This window comes from Physeter macrocephalus, chromosome 3 (assembly GCF_002837175.3).
Source record: "Physeter macrocephalus isolate SW-GA chromosome 3, ASM283717v5, whole genome shotgun sequence".
Classification (NCBI taxonomy): Eukaryota; Metazoa; Chordata; class Mammalia; order Artiodactyla; family Physeteridae; genus Physeter; species Physeter macrocephalus.
In genome coordinates, this window is record NC_041216.1 from 6,596,140 (window position 1) to 6,622,325 (window position 26,186).

Consider the following 26,186-nt stretch of genomic DNA (forward strand, 5'->3'; position numbering starts at 1 on the left):
TCAGAGCAAGAAGGCTCAAGAAGAGCCTCACTGGTGGAATCATTTCCTCGGCCCTAGGAAGTGGATCTCCCAGGGAAGGCTGGCGGCAGAGGCTAATGGTAAAGAGCATGAACTTGGGCTGGATTTGATTCCCATTCTCCCACTTACTAGCTGTGTGCTCCTGGACAAGTTTCTTAACCTCTCTGTGCCTCAGTTTCCTCAGCTGTAAAATGGGAATGATAATAATAGCCCCCTCCCCCACAGGCTGTTGTGAGGACTAAGTTCACATATGTGTACTGCATAGTTAGCACCGTGTCAGTACTTGCTTCTATTGTTTTATTTTTATCATTACGGCTATTCCTTTGAGGCTGGGGAGGGAGCTTCAGAAAGTCCCTTTTTCTCCCTGAGCTCATTTCCTAACTCAACAGTGAGAATAATGATCCCTGCCCTGTGTTCCTCCCCGCTTGTTGTCAGAGGCGACAACTGGTGGGGAAAGAGCTCCTAGATGGCGGAATTCAGTCTAAATGGGAGGGAGTGGTGTTGTCACCGTTATTGGTAATAACTGTAATTATTATGGAAATCAGTCAGCAAGCCCCACAGGCATCTCCATTTATCAGCTCCCCCCTCCCTCCGAGCTTCATGAGTGGGGCTCTGGAGCATGGGGCTCCCGGTAGGTTCTGAGCCTGTCGCTTGCCGAGGTGAGCTGGGCTGGGGAGGAAGAGGGGATCCCATGGACCGTGGAGGCCACATGCAGAAGTGAACGAGGCTGATGCCAGTCTTGCCACCCGCAGCATCCCCAGGAGCCCGAGAGCTCTGCAGAGCCATTTGCAAAGGGGTGGATTAGAAAATCCAGCAGCAGCCAGACCTTCCTAAGCTGACCCTCAGCTGGAGAAAAGAGGGGGTCTCATCCATGGCCTCCATGCAACCCAGTATCCATCAAGACGATGGCCCCTGACGGCCCATGCGGGTACCGTGTTAAACCCGATTCCCTACAATTGATGAGCCTATTAATCCTAGCTTGGTGCCATTTTTAATAACATCATAACCATTTATTAGTGTCGTCAGATAATTAGTCTTCTCACTAGCTCATAGAAAGCGTGGTAAAAGCTTGGCAATATTATTACTTCCTTATTAGGGATCTGAACGAAGATGTAAAAATGATGAATGCCCACCTTTGCAAGAATCTGCTCCCCGAGGCCCATTTGGAGGCCCTGGATGGAGCCTCTGACCAACAGGACTTAAGTCCTTCCCTGACACTCTGCTTATCTCTGTCCCATGCCACAGGCCTTCCAAGGAGCCAGGGTTATGGGGGAAGATAGGGTACCTAGAGGGTGTGTCCCTCTCCTGCTCACATACTTGCCTTCCCCGAAGTTGCCTCCAACTATGGGAACAAAAAAGGTGATTGGACAGAGCAGTGATTTCTCCATCCATCACCCCATCTCTCTCCCAGATCATCACTCTCTCCATCTTTACTTCCTGTTCTCTCACTCCCCCTCCCCCGAAAGTCTCCTACTCTTGTCCATGCCTTAAATATTACTCCCATGTATTTTAATGACTTTGGAATTCAATAGAGATGGGTTCAAATTCAGGGTCTAGCACATTTTAGCTGACAGTGGGAAAGTTATTCAACCTCTCTGGCCTCTATTTCCACCTCTAGGAAATGGGAATAATTTTAAAAGCCTTCCGCCTAGGGTCCTTGGGAAGATTTAATGAGCTACAGCACAAAATGCTCAGCACACGGGAGCTATCCTGCTCCTCACCATTTCCTCCTGTCCAAAGTTTGTACATGGGTGGCCGTGGCAGTGGGAGAGTTGGCCCCTCGGCCGTGGTCACCCTGGGGGGCCACAGTGACCTGGGATCTAGTCCTTGCTCCTCTGAATCCAAATTGGAGCCTCAGGGAACTGACTCGTATTGATCAGTCACGGGGGATTGAGGCACACCCAAGGCATCACCCCCTTTTCTACACTGGGGGCCTTTCCTGACACCTACCATCAAGAGCTTCTGTTCTGGCACCACGTGCCTGGGATCCTGCTAGGGATTGTGGAGACAGAGCCCTAAGTATGGAAAGCCTGAAGCCAAGAGGGCACGCTGCTGCTGGAGAAGGGGGCAAGAGACAAGCCTTGAAAAGGCTTGAGTGCTAAAGTGAGCAATTTGCTTTTAATGCTGTGAGCTACAAGGCACAGCTGAAAGATGTAGAGCAAGGGGGTGACATCAAATTGGGACTTGTGCTGCCGGGCTAAACTGGAGCCAGTCTGGAGGCCAGCACTGGGACCTGGGTGGAGGAGAGCATGGTGGCCTCCGAGGGTTGTGGTCAGAAAGGAGGAAAGTAGATGGAATAGGATGGAGACATGAAGGTAGAAATGATGAGGTTGGTGATTGGTGGCATGAAGGAGGCAAGGTGAAGGGAGGGAGGAATCGAGGACAAGTTGTGAAATTCTAGCTTGGATGGCTGGGGCGGTGGTGAGGTCATCCCCACAGGATTTGGTAGAGGTTCAGACATCATGTTGGGATTGGGGTCTCAGGAGGTGGCTGCCGTATGGCTGGGCACTCAGAGGAGGTGGCAGGGCTGGAAGTGGAGGTTTGGAGTCACGAACACAGCCTCGGGGGAACCTTGGGACACAGACAGAAACGGAGGCAGGGATTGCTGGGGAGAGAAGAGAGGAGGACCTGGCGTGGGACCCTGAATGGCATGGAAGTGTGAGGAGGGGATGAAAAGGAGGCCTCAACAAGATGCCCGAGCCCGCAAGTCCAGAGAGGAGGGAGGAGGGCCGGGGAACATGGGTGATGGAGGCCAAAGGAGGAGAGGATGCTGGGAAGGCATGGACACAGGTTCTCAAGCAGCAGGTGGGGAGGCGGAGGGAGATGAGGATGAAACAGCATCCACGAGTTGGCACGAGTGTGATCTCCTGGGGGTACAGGGCATTTCTGGTTCAGGCCCCACACGGGCTCCTTGAACACCCCTGGCCTGGCCTCTTGCAAGCTTTCTCTGTGGAGGCTGAGGAGTCCTGTCCTGGCTGCTCTCCCAGGCCTGTGGACAGAGAGGGGGAGGGGAGGGAGCAGGAGCCTGACCTCCAGGGGATGCATGACTGCCCTCCAGGCCACAGGAAGCCATTCATTCTTTTTTGCGGCACGCGGGCCTCTCACTGTTGTGGCCTCTCCCGTTGCGGAGTACAGGCTCCAGACGCGCAGGCTTAGCGGCCATGGCTCACGGGCCCAGCCGCTCCATGGCATGTGGGATCCTCCCGGACCAGGGCACGAACCCGTGTCCCCTGAATCGGCAGGCGGACTCTCAACCACTGCGCCACCAGGGAAGCCTTTTTTTTAACATCTTTATTGGCGTATAATTGCTTTACAATGGTGTGTTAGTTTCTGCGTATAACAAAGTGAATCAGCTATATGTATACATATATCCCCATATCCCCTCCCTCTTGCGTCTCCCTCCCTCCCACCCCCCCATCCCACCCCTCTAGGTGGACACAAAGCACCGAGCTGATCTCCCTGTGGGAAGCTAGTGCTTCCCACTAGCTATCTATTTTACATTTGGTAGTGTGTATATGTCCATGCCACCCTCTCACTTAAGCCATTCGTTCTTTTATCTCGAAGTTGTTACATCTCACTAGAGCACGTAAGGTGGTTTCCCTGTCTCATGGAGGCGGCTGGACCAAGATGGCTGAGACGAAGAGTGGTCATGGGTAGCCCTGGCATGTCTTCCCTTCCCCTGTGAAAGAAGTCGCACTGCCCAGGTGTCCCTCTCTGTCGCCGTGCAACACTGAGAGCAGAGCAGATTAGGTGGCACAGCTCCAAGGGCCCATTTCCCCTCCTGACTCTTCTTGCAGACAGACAGTGCCTTTGGACTGTGCTGGCGCTGCCCGCACCCGGCGTGGGGCTGGGCACGCAGAGCAGGCGTTGATGAATGAAGGATGTATGAATGAGCACGTGGACTTGCACACCATCCCCAGAGACACGGCTGTGGGCTCACGACTACTGAGCTTCCCACCCAAGGTGTGCAAGCAGAGGGTCTGGTGTCAAGGCCGTGACCGACCCCATCACGCACTGTGTCCCCTGCCTTCCAACCAAGAACCAGATCTTAGTTCTGGCCAGCATGCATTGGTCTTAGGAGGGGCCCCAAATCCCTGTTTGGGTGGCCAGGAAAGGCTCCGCCAAGCCACCTCCTTCAGGCTGGCCAGTGCACTTTGAAGCAAGGCATGCTGGGAGCTCACCTGGGGCAGGTCAGAAGTGTGGATGGGCCAGGGCAGGTGAGGGCAGGGAAGCAGATGGACTGAAAAGGTAGCCTCTTGTCAGGGCAGCCAGGTTCGCCCAGAGCAAAGACTGAGGAGCTCTGGGGAAGCTTAGGATCTACCTGAAGACGGCCAAGGAAGCCAGTGAGCGATGCAGGAAGGACTTGGGCTACTGAGATTCACTGCAGGGCTGTCAGCTGCTGGGACCCAGAAAGCAGAGACTAGCCTGGGAAAGACCTGGAAAGAGCCTGGCAGGAGGTCAGTGTCCGGATAACCAGTGCAAGAAAGGACAAGGAGCTAGGCGGCAACAGAGCTGCAGGGCCGAGGGGGTTGCTGGAGGGAAACCAAGGGTGGAGGAAGCAACGGGAACAAGCCGGCCCTCCTGCTGACCATCATCCCTTCATTCTTTCCACAAAGCTTTATGGAACCCTATCTCAGCCTGGGCTTCTGGAGGGCAGAGGCTGATGAGGCTCAGACGCTACTACTGCGTGGGTTGGGGGGGTGATGCTGGGGAGGGTCAGGGCACGGAAGAGAAGCAGAGGGGAGGGAAAGCCGACACGAGGACGCAGCATTGAGCTGGTCACCACTGAGTGCTACTAATCCAAGTCTGCACCCCAGAAAAGCCTGACAAAGTGTGTCTCAGGACCGCCACTCGGGGTGAGGGGAAAAGGGGGAACAGGTTTATCCACTGGCACCTGACTTTCATGCATTTCTGGGTTTGGCAGGGCAGGCATGGGAGCCAATCAGGGCCCTGCAGCAGCGTCCACAGGAAGTTATGGGGGAAGCGGGGCAGGAGAGACAGGAAAGAAGGGGACAGGAGGTGTCCAGGTGGGCAGCAGGTGAGATGCTGGCAGCTTGTGCCTGCATGAGGTTGGTCATGGCCAGAGGGTCTGGCCTAGTGCATGAGAGGGGTGAGCCAAGCACAAATGACGGGCCAGACCCGGGGCAGTGACTGGAGACATAGGAGCAACCAAGGTCAACGTGGTTCCTGCCCCTCTGGGAACAAGCAATGAATCAACCAAGTTAAATTTCATTAAAATTTTGATCGGTGCTGCGAGGAGGAATAGGTACAGGGGACTTTGGGAGTGTAAAACAGGGAAATGACTCAGGCTTCCCTGCAGAGGTGACTCTGGAGCTGAGACTTGAAGAATGAGGAAGAGATATCCAGGGCTTAGATGGGGGTACCGACCTGGGTGGGGTCACCGAGGTTGCTGAAGTCTCCGCCCTCATCAGGGGTCCCGCAGGGCTAGTAGGACCGTGCCGGGGCAGACCCTGGGTGGACGCCTGCCTTGTGGACAGTCAGGGAGTGGGGAAGGGGGGATCTTACAGAGATGCGAATGGAGGTGTGATGCATCCCCCATGGTGTGCCATGAAGCAGGGAACCCCAGCTGAGCTGTCCTGAAAGACAGCCCTGTGGGGACTCAGGAACCGGCCATTCTCCCAGGCCTGGGAAAGGCACGGGCTTCATGTTTCACTGCCGGGCATCCATTAGCTCAGGAAGCCTATGTATGAAGCACGGGTACACGACCCCTCGGTCAGCACTTAGGAATTTTCTAGCACCTGTCCCATGTCTTTAGATACATATAGGCTGTTCCGAGGTTATCGGTGGCTACAGTGCTGGTTGTTAAGTGTGGCGCTGGCCTGCTGGTGGGACATCAGTGGACACCACCTGTGACTCAGGGTACCCCCCAAAAGAATTGCAGTGCACCAGGCCCTGAAGGAGGGCCCGCTGGGTGACCTCTTCTAAACCTCAGAGGGTGGATCCAGCCAATGCTCCCACTGATTAAGTGATTCACTTGTTCGTTCAACTTGTTCAGTTAAGCCCCATGCTAGGCACTGTGGATACAGTGTGAACTAAACCATCAGGATCCCTTCCCTGAGCCTCAGGATCTTACATTCTAGTGGAGGAAACAGGCAAGCAGTAATCTATGAATGTATGAATAGATGTAACTATTCCACAAGAGGAGTGTGGCCAGGTGCAAGAGCTTCCCTGGCTGGCAGACTGGCGCCTGAGCTGAGAGGCCCTGCGCATCAGAAACCAGTGGGGACTTGCTGCTGATCCATCCCAGGAACCCCTGGAGGAAGGTCCTGGAGACTTGTGAGAGGTGGGAAATGCCTCCCCTGTCCTCCTGGCCATCAGCATTCAGAGAAATCCAGGGAAGGGGGCTTGGTCATTTCTGGCTCCCTGGCGGGTAACAGAAAATGGTACCTGAGGGACAGATGAAGGAGGACATAGGCTTGGAAAGATGTCGCCCAACATCAGCCATGGCCTTGAGACTGTGCACTCTGGTCTCCCGGCCTCCAGGCAGGCTGGCAGATGTGACGGGAAGATCTGGTCTCTAAGACACCACCATTACCTCACTGTGTCCCACCTTCCTCCCAGCCAGGGAACAGACCTTGGTTCTGGCCTATATGCATTGGACCCAACCCCGGTTTACAAGGCCAGGAGAGGCTCTGCCCAAGTCCGCTCTCCCAGCCTAGAACAGGGCACTTCAAAGCAAGGCATGTTGGGAGCTCACCCGGGGGGCAGGACGGAGTCCCGGATGGAGTGGGGCAGGCTCGGGGTGGAGGAAACAGATGGACCGCAGAGATGGCCCCATCCCCAGGGCAGCCAGGTCACCCAGGGCTGCCACTGAGGATGCTGTGGAGCTGAAGATGTCACCAGGACCTGCTTGAGGAGAGCCATGAGGACTGGTGAGGGCTATCAGTGAATGCTAGGGACCACTGACAGGTCATAAGTAAGGGTACCCATCAAGGACAAGGGCACAGGGTGCAGGGTCCAAACACTGGAGGGAGGCTGGTGAGAGACAGGCAGGCTGGGCCGGTCCCTGGAAGACTGGCAGGGGTCAGAGTGACCTCAGGAAGAATGCAGGTGCTGAACAGGGAAACAGAGGCCAGAGCTCAGCCCATTAGGCTGGAGTAAGGGTTGATCAGGACTCTTGGGGGTACTTTGATGCTCAGTCTTCCAACAAAACTTTACTGAGCCCCTTCTTTTTGCCTGCCTTTGTGCTAATCCTGGAGATACATCAGTGAGTGAAATAAATGTAGTCCCTGCCCTCCTAGAGCTTATATACCAGCAGAGGAGCTAGATATTAAGCAATGACTTATAGATCAAAATTCATCTGTGGTAAGGGCATTGAGGACCAGCACAGGGGCTATGGGAACGTACAACTGGGACCTCACAGCCTATGGAGGGAGGGGGCTCCCTGCCCCCAGCTCCTTGGGCTTGGCTGGGCAGGGCCTCTCTGGGCAGATGCCATCTTCAGGGCCCTGTGGGATGGGGAAAGAGAACCCCCAGAGACAGGAGATGGAGCCGTGGGGCGTCCATCCCCAGGGCCCTGTGGCTATGAAGCAGGGAGGACCCACCCATCCTTCCTGGAGGACAGAGGCACAACTTGGAGCCTTTTGGGATAAGGAATCACCAGTTCTCCAGGCCAGGGAAAGGCATGGCATCATTCCTCACCATCAGGCCATGAGGTTGCTATCAGCTCAGGAAGCTGGCTTGTGAATCACAGGTGTTGGTAGTTGACCCATCTGCTGGCACTCATGAATCTACTAGCACTCGTTTCCCCTCTGTTCAGATGTGTGGGTTGTTAAGGCCGTCGGCTGCCAGGCTTATGTCAAGGGCCTTTCAAGGGGCACTGTGTTTTCTTAAGCTTGGAGAGGCCAGGGTTCATCAGCAGATACTGTCTGTGACTGGCTTTGCCCTCTTAGAAAGTGCCAGGTGCCCCAGCCAGCTGGCTCTGAGGACACGCTTGCTGGATGTCTCTCCTAAACCAGCAACACCCCATTCATTCAGTCCCCAAATCTCTACCGAGGGCCTGCTATGAGCCAGACACTATGCTAGGTGGGGGGAATACAATAGTGAAAAGACACAGGCTCAGGCCCGGCTCTCATGAGCTTATGGGCCAGTGCGGGGAGAAATCACCCAATACCTCTAAAATCACAAATATGATCAGTGCTAGGACTGCAAATACCTGGTGCTGTGAGAGTCATCACCAGGGAGGCCTGATTTCATCTGGGGATTTTGTCTGTGGAAGTGATGTTGGAGCTGAAATCTGAAGGAGAAGCAGGCATTAGCTCAACAAAGAGTTCAGAGAGGAAGAAGTTCCATATAGAAAAAAATACCGTGCAAAGGTCCTGAGGTGAGCATGGACTGGAGGGTCTGAAAGAAGCCAGTAGGAAGAGAACCAGGGGAAAACAAGATGGGAGGTAAGGCTACAGAGGCAGGCAGGGCTAGATGTGCACTTTCCAATGCACTAGCCACCAGCCACTTGGGGTTATTTAAATTTAAACTTAAATTAATTAAAATCAATTGGCTAAATTAATTTAAACTACTTAATTTAAAATTAATGAAATCAAAGTATAAATTTAGTTCCTCAGTTATACAAGCCACATTTCAAGTTCTACATGTGGCTAGTGGCTACCATATTGGACAGTGCAGGTACAGAACATTTCCATCATTTGCAGAAAGTACTATTAGACAGAACCAGGTAGATCGTGAATGGCTTAATGAACCCATAATAAGAATTTTTTATCCAAAGGGTAGAGGGAAAAGTCTTGACATATATTAAGCAGCATATTGGGAATCAGGAAAGATTCTAGTTGGAGAAACAACACTTTGGGAAAAGACTGGAAGGTGAATTCCATGGATCCCACACGCCAGAGATGTGGGCAGAGAGCCAGCAGACAGAGCCCTGGGGACAAGTCCTACCTATGTGGCAAGAGTGAGACTAGGTTTCTTGGGTGGCTTTGGCAGTAGAAGTACAAGGACCTGGAGAGAAGTTGGGGCGAATCAGCATGTTCTTGCAGCCATAGGCCTCCCAAGCCTAACCAGGTGATGTGAAGTGTATGCTGGGGAGACCCAGGCAGTCATGGTCAGAAGCCAGAGTCAAGTTCAGGTCTCTGGGAACGCAGCGTGGGCTCAGGCAGGGCAGGGTGGGCCTGACCGTAAAGCCTGCCTATCGGAATAGGACAGGGGCAGGGGCAGGGCTGGAAGTACGAGGTGCAGGGAGTTGCATGCACCCTGCCCAGGGTCCTAGGTGGCACGTGTGTGAGTGTCCTAGGGCTACCACAACAAATGACCACAAACTAGGGGGGCTTAAAAACACAGAAATTTATTCTCTCTCAGTTCTGGAAGCCAGAAATCAGAAGTCAAGTTGTCCACAGAGTTGGTCCCTTTGGAGGGAGCATCTGTTCCAGGCCTCTCTCCCAGCTTCTAGTGTGGCTGGCAATCCTTGGCATCCTTGGCTCGAAGCAGCATCACTTCAGTCTCTTCCTCCCATCACATGGCCTTCTCTGTGTGTATCCGTGTGTCCTCTCTTCTTCTTATAAGGACGCTAGTCATTGGATTTGGAGCTCACCCTAATTCAGTATGACTTCATCTTAACTTGATGACTTCCACAAAGACCTAATTTCCAGAGCTTCTGGGTTGGTGGACACATGGAGATGTGGGGAGAGTGGCACGCCCAGAGAAAGAGAGAAAGCATGGGAGCTCCGTACCCTTTCCCGCATAACTTTCCCTGTGTATCTTCTTCATGTAGCTCTTCCTGAGTTCTATGCTCTTATAGTAACCAGTAACGTTGAGTGGCTGCACCATTTTACATATCCACCCACAACGTGTGAGGCACCCAGTTGCTTTGCATCCTTATCGCCACTTGGTATTATCGATATTGTTTTCTTTTGGCTCTTCTGACAGGTATGCAGTAGTATTAGGGGAATTTTAAACCACTTGGGGAGTGTTGCTAGGGGACATATGAGGGAAATACGGTGACACAGAGAGTCTGAATAAAAAACAGGCTCACGCCAGGAGCCTTCCACAGGGCTGCACACTCAGGAGAGGGTGTTTGCACACTGATGGATTTAGAGGCACTCAGCGGGAGTCAGGGAGAAACAGATCTATGCGGAAGTGGACACGCCCACTGAAGACAGAGAAAGTGTGTCCTCCCTAGGCACAGCCCCAGTTACGCTACCCAGGAATTTCTCCAAGGTTGTTTGGTCCCAGTGGCAATAATAAAATACTGTTTTAGGTGGCGGTGAGCGGGGGAGCCTATTTCCAAATAAGGTCACGTTCACAGGTACCCAGGGTTAGGACTTGGACATATTTGGGGAGGGGGTGCCCAATTCATCCCACACTGCACATGGCTGGTATGAGTAGAGTGGTGAAACATCGGGGTCTGAGGTCACAGTGAACTGGGTCCAAGTACTGGCTCAGCCACTCACCAGCTTGGAAGGTGGCTACGCTCATCACTGTACCACGAGCGCCACTGGCCACTCACCAGCTTGACCAAACCTCCTAGCCTGATGAGCCACAGTACCCTCACCTGGAATGTGGTGATCATGTTTAGTGCCTCATGGGGCTACTGGGAGGGTCACATAAGGTAATGCAGGTAGTACACTTAGCAATGCTTGGCGTATAAGAAGCATCTATGAAAGATAGTAGTTCTTACTATTTTAACTATAGCAGGTCAGCAAGCAGATGCCCTGGGGGATCCCCAACCAAGAGGCAGAGCACATAGATGGGGAATCTGGTGGAGACCATACTTGGGAATCCAAGTGGGCAGGTGCCAACTGGGCCACCAGACATAGGTAGCAAGCTGAGGCTTGCCAGGTTTCACTCTGGGGTATGAGGCTATAGCATCTGACCAGCAGCCAAAGTGCCTGGATACTAAGGGCAGAAATGTGGAGCTGTAGCTAGTTAAGTCATTCTTGCCTTCACTTCTGGTTGTGGAGACGTGGTAAAGCAAATGGTGCCAATTGACCTTATGCAAGCATGGAGGAGAGTAGGACAGCTGGAGCCAGGTGGGTCCTGACAGATTCTTGGTTAGTGGAAAGCTGCTTATAGGGATGAAGTAGTGTCCTGGAAGAGCGGTCCTACCTGGTCCAGAGGTTTATGTTTTTTTAAAAAAGGTATGGAAAGGTCTTCAGTGAGGCTGAAGGGGCTAACAAATCACCCATAAGACCAATGAATGTGTTGCACAAGTCATAGGTTTGGTTTGTTCAAGGACATGATTACTGTAAATATGAGAGCAAAGACCTTGGACCTTCTGTGAGCTTCAGTTTCCCTCCATAAATAATACGGGTTGGAGTAGATGTTGCTAAAGGTCTCTTGTCCAGCTCTGACAGCCTATGATTTTATGAATCATCCTCAAAGAAAACTTGCACAAGTGGGAAGAGCCTGCCAAGATTGGGCCTTTCATTCTGAGTAATGAACTGAAACAGCAAAGGCTTGACATCTGTTCAGCTCTTTCAAGGGAAGTTGGACAAAATAATGCCTTCTTCAGGGAAATCGTAACCAATGGTGAAATGTAGTATTTCCTGCCTAAACCAAAACCAAAGTGGAGAACTCCAGCCTTCCTGAAGCCCAAGGGAGAACACACATCAGAACTTCCTGTGAAGAAGGTCAGGTTGCCCAGTTGTCTTGCTGCTGTAGGTGCCTTCCAACACCATTAGAACCCGAGAGCAGAAAAGCTGGTGGGAAGATTCTGAAGGTTCTGAAACCCTCTGGGGGAAGAAAGAGGGCCTCTGGCCCTGTGGTTGGCTTCCTCGCCACTCCTGGAACACTCCTGGTGGGAAAAGCATTGGCTGCAAACACACTGAGCCCTCAGTTACTAACACTGTCATCCAACCTGCCATCAAAAGCCGAAGGAAGGTTCGTCACCATTGACTTTAAGGTTCTTCCCAAGAATCCACTCCAAGCCCCAGAAGCCATTCCCAGAGACAAGTTCCAAATGCATTCTGAACAGTGATGATGACTCTGGAGTCAGAACAGAGCCTCCCAAAGCGATGTGCTTTGAAGGGGCAAGGCTAGGGGAGGCCAAGTTCTAGAATGATGTCATGCCAACATTGTAGAGGATCTTAGGACTTCAGGACTGAAAGAGACCTTCCAGAATGTCCCACCCCAGCTCCCACTCCAATTGGAGTCCTATCCACAGCCTCCAACAGGGGTTCCCTTCACCAGAAGCTCCATGAGAGCAGAACTGGGTCTCTTGCTCACCCGTGTACCCCCAACTGGTGCACAATAGGTCTTCAGCAAATACACATTAGTCCCTCTGCACCTTCCCTGACAGTTCTCTCTCTTGTTGCTTTCCTTTGTGCACACCCTGAAATGAGAGGGCTCCAGGGAGCTAGGGTGGCAGCAGCTGCCTGTTTCTTCTTCCTCTGCCTTCAAAGCTAGGCAAGTTCCGACTCACACATTTAGAAGCTTACAAAAGGAAGGCCCCAGTATGAAACATCCCTTGTAATAGGCCCCTCCTCCCTGACTTTCCCAGGTTCTAAGATTCACCGAATCCTTGGGCTCCTAGTGTCAATAATCAGCCGTGGGGGCTGACATTAGAAGGAGAAACATTGGGGTTATGTGCCAGTGCCCCCCCCCAGCCTGGAGCAGTGCCCCCCAGCCAGTGCCAGTGCCCCGCAGCCTGAAGCACCTGCAGAGTCATTTAGGAGCTGGTGTTCTACCCATACCACTCCTCCCTGTCTTGAAGTTTCATTTCAACTTGGTTGCTGGTTCCTATTCTAGGATCGGTGAAGTCAGAGATGTGTTACTAGCTACCACTTAGAAAACAATTTGATTAACGTCTGTCTGCCCTACTGGACTATAAGCCCCAGGAGGGCAGAAACCATGTCTGTTTGGCTCAGCTGCGTATCCCTAGTGCCTAGTTAAGCTCACAAAACAATTAATTGTTTAAATAATTAATTAATTAATTAAGCTGGACCAAGTCAATGGATGACTGCCTAGAGACTATTGTTTGGAAGGGGATTCTCAGAGGCAGCCGCCGCCCTTAGCAAAAGGGTCTCTAGTGCTGGTCTTTAGGACTCAGCCTCCCTTTCTGTCCTGCCCCACCCGAGGAGGGGAAGTGATAACTTGGTTCACATTCTGGTATGTAAATATCCACAGGAGCCCAAGGCACAGCCTCTCAGAGGGACACATTATTAGTTAACAAATATTGCAAAGGCTGAGATGGGGCTTGGGAGTAGAGAAACAAAGCAGTGAATCAGCCACAATCCCAACTGTGCTTAGCAGCTCACAGGTAAATAGGCAGATATGACAAAAAGGCACATGGCTGCACATACTGCCATTGCAGCTGAGCAGGTTAGGACTTTACCATGGGACAGCGCAAGCTTCATGGGCGTTTAGAATTGGAGGATATCAGGGAGGGCTTCTTGGAAGACATAGCATACGCAAAGGAATATGGAAGGCGGTGAGAGTTAGACAACAGGAAGAGACATTCTCAACAGGGCACAGTGTGTGCAAAACATGGAGGTCAGGAAGGGAATGTGGTAAACAGGAAGCAGTTTAGCGGGGTCTCGTGCAAGAGGAGAGCAGTGAGGAAAGCCTGCAAAGACGGGAATGAGAGATTGTAGATTTTTAGTCAGAAAAAGCTCAGACCAGAGATACAGACCTTTAATTATTCCCCTTGTTAAAATTGTGATGGGCTAAGATTGATCAACTTATGGATATCCCTAGCCTTCCCCAGTCCCTTCCCTTCCTCCTCTGCTCTGTTCTCTTCCCTCCCCTCTCCTTCTAAAGAGGGCTCTGAATTTGCCTGTTTAGTTTCTTCCCCACCCTTTTCCTCCAAAGAGAGTATTATTTTTGCCCAACTGGTTTTGGGGGCTTTGAGGATGTATACAATATCCAAAATGGTGTGAAGCGTGCAAGAAGTAGATAGGAGAGGAAAATAGATATAAATAAGGGTTGCTGTGGATTCTGTGTCCTCTTCATGACCTTTGATAGTCACAAAGAAAGAACACCAGCTATTTTTAAATGTTTGAAGATTGCTGAACTATATTTGAAAGGCACCGTTTTGAGAATGGACCACATGGGTTACAGCTGCAATAGGGTTCCATTCTCTACATGTTGATACCACTGTCCTCTTCCTCAAGGCCATGAGCTCTTGGAGAACAGGGGTTAGGTCTAATTCATTACTGTCTCCCAGCACCCTGGGCATGGCCTGGCCCAGAAGAAGGGTTAGTAAATAGTGAAACTAAAGAGTGGTGAAGCGATCCAGGGCTCAGGCAACAGACTCCACTTCACTCCCTCGTCTCTCCTCCCTTCAAGAAGGGGTGTTCTGTCGCCTGCTAGTCTTAGGCTTTGCTCATAGTCTGTCTGTCTCTCATTGCAGAAGGCAGATCTGGCTGTGGCCCCCCTGACCATCACCCACGTCCGCGAGAAGGCCATCGACTTCTCCAAGCCCTTCATGACCCTCGGTGTGAGCATCCTCTATCGCAAGCCCAATGGCACCAACCCCAGTGTCTTCTCCTTCCTCAACCCCCTGTCCCCAGACATCTGGATGTACGTGCTCCTCGCCTACCTGGGTGTCAGCTGTGTCCTCTTTGTCATCGCCAGGTAAGGGCAATGCCTTGACCAGAGGTCTGGCCCAGGGTTAGAGGCTCAGGGAGCCAGGCAGGTCCCCCCATCCTCAGCAATTGGCACAGAAGGCCCAGGTTCAGGCCACTGCTGTACCTGCTCCTGCCTCCCTCCGTGAGGCTCAGATCCTTTCATATCCCTCAGGGGTCATTCCATGGCCTCTGAGCTTGAATCTCCCAGTCTTCACCCTGGTCTGCGTCCATGACTCTGAGAGGCAGCAGTTGTATCCCAGGTCCTATGAGCAGGAGAGGTTAAGTCACTGCCCAAGGCTGTACCACCTGGGCCAGGCACCCAGTACAGCAGACCCAGGCTCATTGGGTGGCCCAGCAGGTAGCTTGAAACTTGGCAAACAGACTGTGTCCATCCAGTCCACAACAGCAGGGGGAACAATGCCACATAAACTCACACACATGCAGAAACTTGTCACATGCACATACCTGCCTCTAACATGTACTAGCAATACCCTTGCATATTTAGTTGTTCACATGAAGTAGACACAGCACATCCTTACTGGTGGGTGGTAGGGAGAGGTCACCAGGAAACAGGTTTAGCTCAGTGTTTACTGAGCGCCGTCTGTGTGCCAAGCACCATGCTCTGTCCTTTACAGCCAATTATCTTATTTAATTCTCCCAGCCTCCCATGAAGGGGAGACATCTGGACTCAGAAAGGCTCAGTACTCGCCAAGGCCATCCTAGCAATAAGGGACACATCCGGCAAGTGAACTCAGGTCACCAAGTGTTTTATCTGCAGCCCACATCTCTGGCCACCTGGACATCTGTGTTCTGTTCCCGCCCCAAGTTGGTGGCTCCTGGGCCCTGGGCCCTCTGCCTCCTGCCTCCAGGCTCCAGCCCCAGCACCTGCCCCTGCCCTGGTTCTTTTTTCTCTAAATTCTAACACGGTGTGAAGCGAGACTTCTCCGGAGAAGCAGTTTGAGATCCAAGGACTTGGTGTTTCGGCCTTTTTCTCTCCTGAGTCTTCTTTGAAAGCCTTCCCCCAACCCTGCTTCTTTTCACTCCCTCCTCCCACACAGAGACAGACCAAAGGGAAGGATGTGAGAGAGGAAATTGTCCTGCCTCCGAAGCTCTTTGCTGCCGGCAGGCCTGGTGCTGCCTGCCTGCTCGCCCAGCCGGCAGCCCAGCCTGCCGCAGAGACACCTTCATTAGGCCTCTTGTTTCTAATGGTCTAACAAGCCTTTGAAAGCCAGGAGCCATTCTCCAGAGCTCTCACCATAATTTTAGCAGCTCCAGCCGGCCTCTTGGCTCCCACCCCCTTGCAAACAGCTGGAGCTTTTCCAGCATCAGCTTTGCTCATTTGATGTGCCTCCCATCCCCCTCTAATTCCTGGCCTTTCATCAGCTGCTGGCAGCCAAACCTCCTTCCCACCCCCTACCTCCTGGCCAGGCAGGTAGGAGCCCCCCTCCCAAGGTTAGGCTGGGAAGACTTTCTGGAAGAGATGGGATTTCTGGAGCTGCTGGAATGACACAGGATGCCGGAGAGAGAGGAGAGGGGAGGGACAAGGGTCTTGGCCACAGAGCCATGAACAGTATCGTGGGACAGTTGTCACACAGTGTAACACTCTGACAACACAATTCACACCCATCCTGTCAAATCCTTACAGCAGTCCTGTGAGGTCGGTACAATTATCTCCACTCTACAAAAGCAGAAACTGAGGCTCACAGGGGTTAAGTCTTTGCCCAGAGTCAGAAAGCCTTTCTGCGCAGTGTTAGGCTTCAAACCAGGACTTGCCCGACTTTAAACCAGGAGTGGCACACACAGGAAGCGTGAGGGAGTGAAGCAGGCTGGGTGGTAGGCAGCAGGGAGTAGTGGGGACTGAGGCAAACTTGAGCACACACGTGGAGAAAAGGGAGACTACCACTCAGCTCCAACGGACTGTGCTAAACGGGAATACAGACCAGTGCTGCGGGTTCATGATTTTAGAGAGAGGTTCAGATTTTCATGTGAAGCCTCATGGCTTTTATAAGTAGCCACTAATTTGATTTTTTACAATACTGTTGAGGTCGAGCACAGCACATCTGTAATGTGGATGTGGCCTGTGTCCTTTTGACCGCTGCTTGCTGGCTGCCGGAGACCTGGACAGAGCTGCCCAAGAGATGGGGTCTGCGAAGGGTGGGCAGGTGTCCAGGCCCCCTCCGGGCAGCTCCAGCAGGGCACAGGGCTGTCCGTCCTAAAAACTGGCCTGGCCTGTGCCTGTCTAGCATCAGGGGTCCAGGCATTGACCAAGGCGTTTCTCTGCCACCAGGATATTCTGCTCATGCTCAGTGAGAAAAAAGGAAGGGAGGGCGGATGCTTCTCGCCACAGAGAGCAGGGCAGTTGGCACTCATGACGAGGAGATAATCCTAAGTGCCTGACCCGGGGCAGGGCCGAGGGCGAGCCGCCAGTCCAGCCCCCAGGAGTCACATTCCGGCCAAATCCAGTACAGATGAGAGTCCCAGGGAAGAGATGGTCCCTGCCAGCCAGTGCTCTGTCTGCCCTTCTACCCAGGGTCCGGTGTTTAGCCTTCTCCCCTGAGGGGACACAGAGTATCCCCAGGTCAGCCTCTACCAGCTCCAACTTACTTGCAAGACTGAGAGAACCCATTGTAGCCACAAGCCATAAATCCGAGATCCATCATTCACTTTGGTGGAACCTTCCAGCACCCATCCCACTCCTCTTCCCTCCTGTGGCCTTGGAGTTCGAATCTGGGCCTTTCCACCCACTGACCGCAGGATTGCAGTCACCTAGACTGCTCCAAGCCACCTGCCCACCTGTAAAGTGGGCTCCTGCTGCATTGTCGGCCTCTTGAGGGGTAGTGAGGACCCAGGTCTGTAACAGTACTTGATAACCAAGAGGCCCATTTGAGACCAGTTATTTTTATCATGGTAAGCAATTCCACCTCTGGGAATTTATCCTGTTGAAAGTCACCACTGAGCCCCACTTTACAGTTCCCCCAAATCTAGAAAGCCTTCTCAGCAAAGCCCTAGACAAGGCTGCCCTTTGGCCTAGGTACCCACGGAAGTGTGGCCAAGGATGTTTCTTTCAGCAGAGCCTACCACAGTGGAAAATAGGGCCAGCCTAAGTGCCATCAAAGAGGAATGGTTAAAAACACCTATTGACTAAAAATATGATACAAATGATCTTATTTACAAAACATAAATAGACTCACAGACCTAGAAAACAAACTTAGGGTTACCAAAGGGGGTGGTGGGGAGGTGGGGGGCAGAGATAAATTAGGAGTTTTGGGTTAACACATACACACTACTGTATATAAAATAGGTAAACAACAAAGACCTACTGTATAGTACAGGGAACTGTACTCAGTAGCTTGTCATAACTTATAATAGAAAAGAATCTGAAAAAGAACATATATGGAATTGAATCACTGTGCTATACACCTGAAACTAACACGACATTGTAAATTAACTATACTTCAATTTTAAAAATGTATTAAAAAAACACCTGTTAATTAGTTATAGAGAATAAAGGGGATCAGGAAGGACTGACCTAGAAAGAGGCTGGTGACTTATTAAGTGAAAAGCCAAGATCTAAGACAGTATTATGATATATGATATGATTTTTTTTTGTGTTAAAAGATTATTATCACATATATCATATATATACTTTGTATATGCGTGTGTACATTAAAAAAGCAGGGCTCATGAGAGCTCATCAGAAATCATCTTTACTTTGTCTCTCACCCACCTTCCAGTGCGTTCAGAGGTGAATTTCTTTGCCCCAGTGAAAGCTCTGCCAGGACCTGTCACTTTTGGCTTGCTTCCAGAGCTCAGAAACCCTAGGTCTCTCTCTAAAGCACAAACACACTGTTTCAACTCAAAAGTTAGAAGGCTGAGTCCGGTATAGTCCTCAACATTTCTACCCTCATTCACAGATCAGACTTCTCCCCTCGCCCCCATGTAGGCCCCCTTTGGCAGTGCCTCCTTGGTCGGCCCACTCCCCTGCTCAGCACCTGGTCCTCTAGCAGCCCCTTCTCCATGGCTTCTCCCTGTTGGAGTCCCATCGCCCTTCTCGGATAGGAGTCAAGGTGGATCTGTGCTGGATCTCTCGTCTACATGGGCCCATCTGGTCCAGGGAAACGTCCTTAGCCCTGGCCATGTCTGGGCCTGCAGGCCAGTGCCGTGCAGCAAGGACTCACCTTCCTGCCTCACCTAAGAAGCACGCATCAGCCTGACCCCTGCCCTCCAGACTTCCCAGGTGGTGTCCACCACATCTGCTCCTTCCAGAGCCACCCCCGAGCTCCCGCAGCCGCCCTGTGGAAGCTGCTCTCCCTAGACTTCAGTGCAGGGGCCCCTGAACACACAGCTCTCCAAAGGCTTTCTCTAAAACCCTTCTCACAACAGTCTCTCATCTCTACTCTCTTCATCCTCTGTCTCTTTCTTGTGGATTTTTAGAGCCTCTAACCAGTTCGTGGTCATTCACTTTGAAAATCCCCATCTTGGTTTGAAGGCTCACTTTGCAATTTCCTATCTGGAGGATCTTCCTGCTTTGTGAAAACAAAATTCTTCTCATGTCAGCATTGGTGATCAATGTTTAATTTACTAAAGCTTTTAGAAGGGGGATGGAAAGTCACAGCATCACACTGAAAGCTCATCACACTTTAAAAAACAAAAAAAAAATTCTATCAGACATGTCTCTCCTTCCGGGTCTCTCATCTCAGCATCTGACCCCACACCAGCCACTCCAGTCACCTCAGTCACTGCAGCCACTCCAGCCTGGTGGGGACTTTCTCTCAGTCTCTCCAGAGTGTTCCAGCTTCCTCCAGCTTACATTTCCAATTCCTCCACTGGAATCCACACAGTAAACAAAGATCCCTCCAGTTATCAGGACTTCTCTTCCTTAGAAGGCAGTGGGGAGTTTTAAATCACATTTTTTCCTGTCATGCATGTATTTGCATATTCAGAGAGAAAAATCTGAAAAAAATATATAACACATTGTTTTCCCCAGGGGGTGGGATCATGGTGTACTTTCACTTTCTCATTGTATTCTGTACTGTTTGACTATTTTATGAAGAGTGTATTTTACCATTTTTCCATTTTAAGGTTTTTTTAAGTATACAAGTAATTCAAAAGCCTGTTCTCATTTTTCTAAATTCATGTAATACACACAAAGCAACAGGCTTCCATGAAATTTCTTCTGCCATTCTAACAACCCCCCCTGCGGTAAACAGTGATATTTTTTTAGATATGGATCCTTCCAGACTCTATATGCATTTATATACAAATATACATAAATAGGTATGCAACTATGTCTTCAGGAATCTATTTATACAGATGTGATCATATTGTTCTTATTTTTATCACTTTTTTTAAAGAACCAAACAATATGTGTTGAAGATCTTTCCCTGTTGGTACCTCTTCTAACAGCTGCGTGATATTTCAAAGTACAATTGTGGCATAGTTTATTTAATCATTCCTCTACTGAAGGACATTTAGGTTGTTTCCAGTTTTTCGCTATTACAAACAATGCTTTGATAAACACCCTCGCACACTTCTCTTTGTGCTCCTGTGGGAGTGTTTTTTCTAGGATGGATAATGAGTTGCAGAATTGCTAGGTTGAAGGGCATGTGCACTTTTAATTCTAAGAGATACTGCTGCATTACTTTTATCACCAGAGAAGGGCACTAACAATAAAGAACGAGAAGCAAAATGGCCCTGGTTTCCCATTCCCTGCCTTCCCAGCAGAACAATGAGGGAATTGATGCTAAAGTTGTCGGCGTATCACTGATTGCTAAACCGCCGGCTTGTGTGGCTTGGACACTCCTTCCCTCCCGTCTCCCCGTAGCCTCGCCTCATTGCCCCCCTCTTTCTGCTGCAGGTTCAGCCCTTATGAGTGGTATGATGCTCACCCCTGCAACCCTGGCTCCGAGGTGGTAGAAAATAACTTCACCCTGCTGAACAGCTTCTGGTTTGGAATGGGGTCCTTGATGCAGCAAGGTATGTGTGCCCTCCCCAAGCAGCCTCCTCTCCAGTGTCAGCAGAGCCAGCCCCACCCTCCAGGGCAGCCTCAGACCTGCCGAGCCCTCAGAAGGTTGGAGACACCTGGATGCTCAGGTGTGTGCCCTTTCCCAGGTCCCCAAGCTCCATCACTACTGCGGCTGGACCGGCTCACGGTCTAAGGCTGAAGCATATAAGCCACGCCCACCCATGGCATGCAGGGCTCATCCCCAGCCCCTCCTGCTCCAGCTGCGATGGACATACAGCATCTTGTCTGCTGGGGCCAACCCCACCGATGGCCTCACCACCTCAGAATCTGGCTGAGCAAAGTTGGGCTGAGGATGAGGGGAGACTGGAGGCAGGGAGGCTGGGTGGGAGGCTATTGCAGGAATGAGATGATGATACCTGAGCCGGGGTAGTGGCCATGGGGGTGGAGGACAGAGATGGACTATGAAAACTTCAGAATGTAGCGGGAACTGGACTCTGGGGAGCCTGGTAGTCGAAAAGGGCATGTCTGAGGTGGGGACATTAGCCTCAGTGCATCAGAGCTGGTAAACACAGAAGGACGCCATTTTTTCTTACATCCTCTTGAGGGAGGGTTGGGATACTGCACCTACCCCCGGCTGGTAGCCCACCTTTTGGAAAGATTGGCACTTGCTCAAATATCTCAGAAAGCAGAGCACCTGCAAAGGAGCATAGTGCAGAAACACCAGGGGCTGGAGGGCAAGCACAGGGGGAGGGAACCCCAGCCAGGAAAGACCCCCAGAAGAACCCCACCCCCAAGCCCTGATGGCCAGGAGCCAAGTGCTCATTGCCTCTGCCTGAGTTAGGGTCCCACAGAGGGACAGTGGGAACAAGGGCACCAGGGAGGGAAGGAGATCCAAGGGGCAAAGAATGTCTCTGTCCCTCACTCATCTGTGTGTATCCTCAAGAGCCAGCACAAACCCTGGTCCTCAGTGGATATATACCAGCAAATGCCAAAGGAATGAATGACTGATGTTCTCTCAATGTCTCCTGAGTCCCCACTACATGCCAAGCCCTGTGCTGGGCACCTGAATGAAGGACCCTGACCTGAGCGAACTCCCAGCCACGACAGAGGCCAGGTCAGGGGCCCAACAGAGCCTGGCAGAGCTCACTTAGCAAACAACTAAAATAAGTCATTCTCCCTTTGGGGGCAGCTCTAGCCCCTTGCTTGGGGGAGGGCCAGGCAGATGAAGCTGGGGGTGGAGGGGGGGGCGTGGTCTCCAGCAGCTGGGAAGTGACAGGCGGCTTTAGAGGGAAGTGCCTCTTTCTGTCCCCACCATTAATGAGTGTCCTGAAGGCTCACCTTGCTTCTTCATTCATCATCTTTGTTCAGTGACAGTTGGGAAGGTCCTGGAGGCCCCTCAATGCAGGAATAGCTTCCCTTTCACCTCCTGCTGCGAATTCAAGGCACTGGCCCCTGATGTACTCCCCACAAGGTTTTGATTAGGAGGGAGAAAAATAGTTATGTATTTGAAAAACTCTCCCTTGAGTGATTTCTTTGAGAAAAATATTCATCCATATCAAAGCAGACGCTTTTCAGATGGCAGGTCCAAATATTCTGGAAGGTTCAGGAGTCACTTGCTATTTAAATCTCTTGAAAGCCACCTAGTTAATTACTTCAGTTAGAAGGTTTCAGCTAAATTGTGCTTCGCACCCAAGGTCGGGGAGGAGAAGTGATCTATTTCGACAAAGAGCTTCTAAAAATGTTGATTTTTCTCCTCCTGCAAAGCATCCTATAGCAATCTTATGTTTGTATACCACTTGTATTTCCAACACAGTTCCTCCTCAAATTATATCATTACAGCAGCATTGTGGTATTTGCGTGAGGCTGGGACAGAGGAAGGACGATGCTTTACAGAGTCCCCGAGAGGGAAGTTGTCTGGCACGTGATCACGCAGAGAACTAAGAGCTAAGAGCAGGATTCACTCAAGACTTCCAGGTGCTCAGAACCTGGGACCACACAGGTGGTTCACAGATAGGCATCAGAGGGTCTGACAAGCCTGTGAAATGTTTTGCATGTGTGTGTTTTTCTCAAGCAGTGGTTCTTAAATTTTAGCCTGCATCAGGATCACCTGGAGGGCTTATCAAAGCCCAGATTGCTGGGCCCCACCACTAAGTTACTGATTCATTAGGTCCTGGGGTGGGGCCTGAGAATGTGCATCTCTAACGAGTTCCCAGGTGATGCTGACGTTCCAGGAACTACACTTTGAGAACCACTGGTCTAGGGAAGAGGTCTCAGCTGTTACTAGATTGTCAGTGGGGTCCGTGTCCCAGAGGACCAGAGCAACCCTGGTCTGAGCATTGTCAGGGAGCACCAGTCTCCTCCTCCCTCCTCCCAGGGTCTGAACTGATGCCCAAAGCCCTGTCCACACGCATCATTGGTGGCATCTGGTGGTTCTTCACGCTGATCATCATCTCCTCCTATACGGCCAACCTGGCTGCCTTTCTGACTGTGGAGCGCATGGAATCGCCCATCGACTCTGCCGATGACCTGGCCAAGCAAACCAAAATCGAGTATGGGGCTGTCAAGGACGGGGCCACCATGACCTTCTTCAAGGTGAGACCTTCTCCCTCCCTTCACTGTCCTTCCCTAACCACACAGAGCCAAAGGACCAGAAATCCCCAGGGCTCCGCCCATCCCTCTCTGGGACGAGTTGACTTTGGGGAGCTGTAGTGATGTGGCCATCTGGATGGGTCCCAGCACAAATCCTAGAAGTTTCCATACCTGGAACAAGCAGCATGAATATGCTGTGTTTCCTTAAATCATCAGAGGAGGACAGGTGGGGAGAAGAGGCTGGAAAAGGGGGAAGGAGAAGCATGGCCCAGACACACAAACAGGCCCTGGGGCCAGGGGGCTCCCTGCCCTTGGCTTTGCGTCTCAGACAGCCTCCACTTCCAAGAGGCTGGCCTGGGCTTGGGGTGAGCTCTCCACCACTGAGAGAGCAGCAGGGGAACATCCTCCAGGGAAGGAAGGAGGCTTAAAACTTGAACAAGCATTTACAAGCATTCCTTAGCATATTACACTCGTGGAATGCTGGTGTCCATGTAAAGCCCCTGTCAGCTGCTCAGGTTACTGCTCTCATGGGGATCTAGCCATGACTTTGCTGCACCCTCCTGTTTTGTAAAGCGTTGGCTTAGTTCCTTAATGTTTTTTCACCTTCTACTAGGGTAGCTGAGGGTTTAAGAAACTGAGTGACCCTGACCACCGATAGCTGTAAACGTTCTTCTGGAAATTAAAGTAATAATAACTATAGCTACCACCACTGAGAGCTCACAGTGGGCCAGGTGCGCCATGCTTGGTCTCATTTAATCTTCGTGACAAATCCCGTGAAGTAGGTACTGCAATTGTTTCCACTCTACACGTGTGGAAACTAAGGCTTGGAGCATTAAGCGGGTTGTCCAAGGACTCACAGCTGAAGGAGCCCGAAGCTGGCCCAGGTCTGCCTTTCTCCAAAGCCCATGTTCTGAGCCACGGTTTTCAGACTTGAGTGTGTGCCCAAGTCACCTGGAAGGCTTGGGGAACCCCCAGATTGCTGGGCCCCACCCCTGAAGTTACTGATTCAGTAGGTCCTGGGGGGCCTGAGAATGTGCATTTCTGATGAGTTCCCAGGTGAGGCTGAGACTGCTGGTCCAGGGCCCACCCTTTGAGGACCACTGCTCTACTGATTTCTCAGAAATGGTCAGGATCTGGGAATTCTGTGGCTATGGGTCCATTCATTCATGTATTTGTTTAGTAGTCAATTGCTGTCAATCAGTCTGAAAGCCTGGGGTGTTTTGCTTTCCTCCGGGCCCTGGTTCCCCATCCCCCAGCCCTTGCCTCCTTCCAGGCTAAGCCTCCGAGTGATAGATTGAGCCTCCAGTGGGGCCTGAGTAAGGACAGAAAGAAGGGGTTGGGTGAGAAAGCCTTCTACCTCCTGGGCATGGAGCCCCAGTAGCACTCCCCCCGGCCCTGGCCTCCCCTGTGCCTCTTCTTAAGGGTAGAAGCAGCTGCTTAGTGAAGAGCAAAGAGAGAGGAAACAGACTCCCCTCTGGAATGTTGCTTCTGGCAAACTCGGTCTTCCTACAAGGTCACCACCATGTATTTAGAGTGTGGGGAAGATAAAGCATTGTCATAAGCACGCTAGGGGCTCTCTGGGACCCGGTGTATGTATTCATGAGGGCGAGCAAGTACGTGAGTATGTGAATGCCTTCACGTGCGCGTGTAGCGGTGTATAACGTGTGAATGCACATTTGTGTATGTATGTGTGCACATGTGTGCCCATGCACAAGAGTCAGCCTCTCCGGGTGCTTGTGTGTCTTTATGCTTGGACATGTGTGTCTGCATATACGTACTGACCAGCATATGTGTGCATGTGTCTCTGTGATGTGGGCATGTGGATATGTGCCTATGATTGTTTACAGGTGCGTGCCAGTGTCTACATGGATATGTAGGTGGAGAGTGCACGCGTGTCTGTCTGCTTAAATGTCCCAACAGGTGTGCTTAGATAAGTGTGAGTGGGGGGATGGGCGTGTGTGTGTGTGTGTATGTGTGTGTGTGTGTGTGTGTGTGTGTGTGTGTGTGCTGCGCCTGCTCCTGCCTATCCGCAGGCTACGGCCCAGCCCTTTGACTGTGCCAGAGCATCCCTCATGCATTACAGATGAGCCGGTCTCTAAGCAGGGCTCCCGATCAAAGGGAAGCAGCATAAATAAGCCCAGTGCAGGCTCATTGCCACTGATTGGATGCCCTTGCCTCCCTCCATGCTAAGATGCTCAGATTGGCTTCCAAGAGCCTGGTCCCTGCTCCCCACCGAGCTGCTGTCCTCGGCTGTGCTGCGCCTGCTCCTGCCTATCCGCAGGCTACGGCCCAGCCCTTTGACTGTGCCAGAGCATCCCTCATGCATTACAGATGAGCCGGTCTCTAAGCAGGGCTCCCGATCAAAGGGAAGCAGCATAAATAAGCCCAGTGCAGGCTCATTGCCACTGATTGGATGCCCTTGCCTCCCTCCATGCTAAGATGCTCAGATTGGCTTCCAAGAGCCTGGTCCCTGCTCCCCACCGAGCTGCTGTCCTCGGCATCAAGCAGCACCTCCCACAGCCCGCTCCACCCTCACCCACCTTCCCTGCGAATGGTGCAGTGAGGAGGGCAGGGGAGGGACACAGATGCTGCCACCCAGCTGGGATGCTGGGGCTTAAGGGCCCAGGCTCACAAGGGCCTTTGGCCAGAAACAGCAACTCCACATCCCCCCGCAGAACCAACTCCCCTTCCTTGCCCTCCTGATCACCAATGAACTCCGCTTGCTCTCTGGCCACCTTGTCTCCTGCTTTAATTCAAATGAAAGCCCTCTTGCCTAGGCTCCCTTCCATCAGCAGCAGCGGTGGGACTGTTATGTAGGCGGAGAGGAACCTGAGTGTGGTTGCATTATCCCCACCGCGGATGATGAGCTAGAAGAAAAGACCCTCCTAGAAGGTCCCTGGACAAACTTACTTCCTCCCTGCCCCGCCCCCAGCCCACCCTCCTTAGTCATACCTCCCTCCCCAAGCCCTCCCCCTTCCCCACACCTGCACTGGGCCTGGGGGTAGCCTCCTTATGGTCACTTTCAAGTTAGAGCTGGAAGGAAACCTGAGTTTAACCTAGAGAAACAGAGGTCCAGA

The 26,186-nt window shown here is 51.7% G+C and overlaps 1 protein-coding gene across 1 annotated transcript in view; it reads left to right on the top strand.

The window, feature by feature from the left end:
• Positions 1-26,186, top strand: part of GRIK3 (glutamate ionotropic receptor kainate type subunit 3) — a 239,600-nt gene that overhangs the window by 198,879 nt on the left and 14,535 nt on the right. The window contains exons 11-13 of the mRNA XM_007104099.4: positions 14,339-14,562; positions 20,413-20,531; positions 22,895-23,112. Coding sequence (XP_007104161.2) covers positions 14,339-14,562; positions 20,413-20,531; positions 22,895-23,112 — 561 coding nt within the window. The remainder of the gene's footprint in view (positions 1-14,338; positions 14,563-20,412; positions 20,532-22,894; positions 23,113-26,186) is intronic.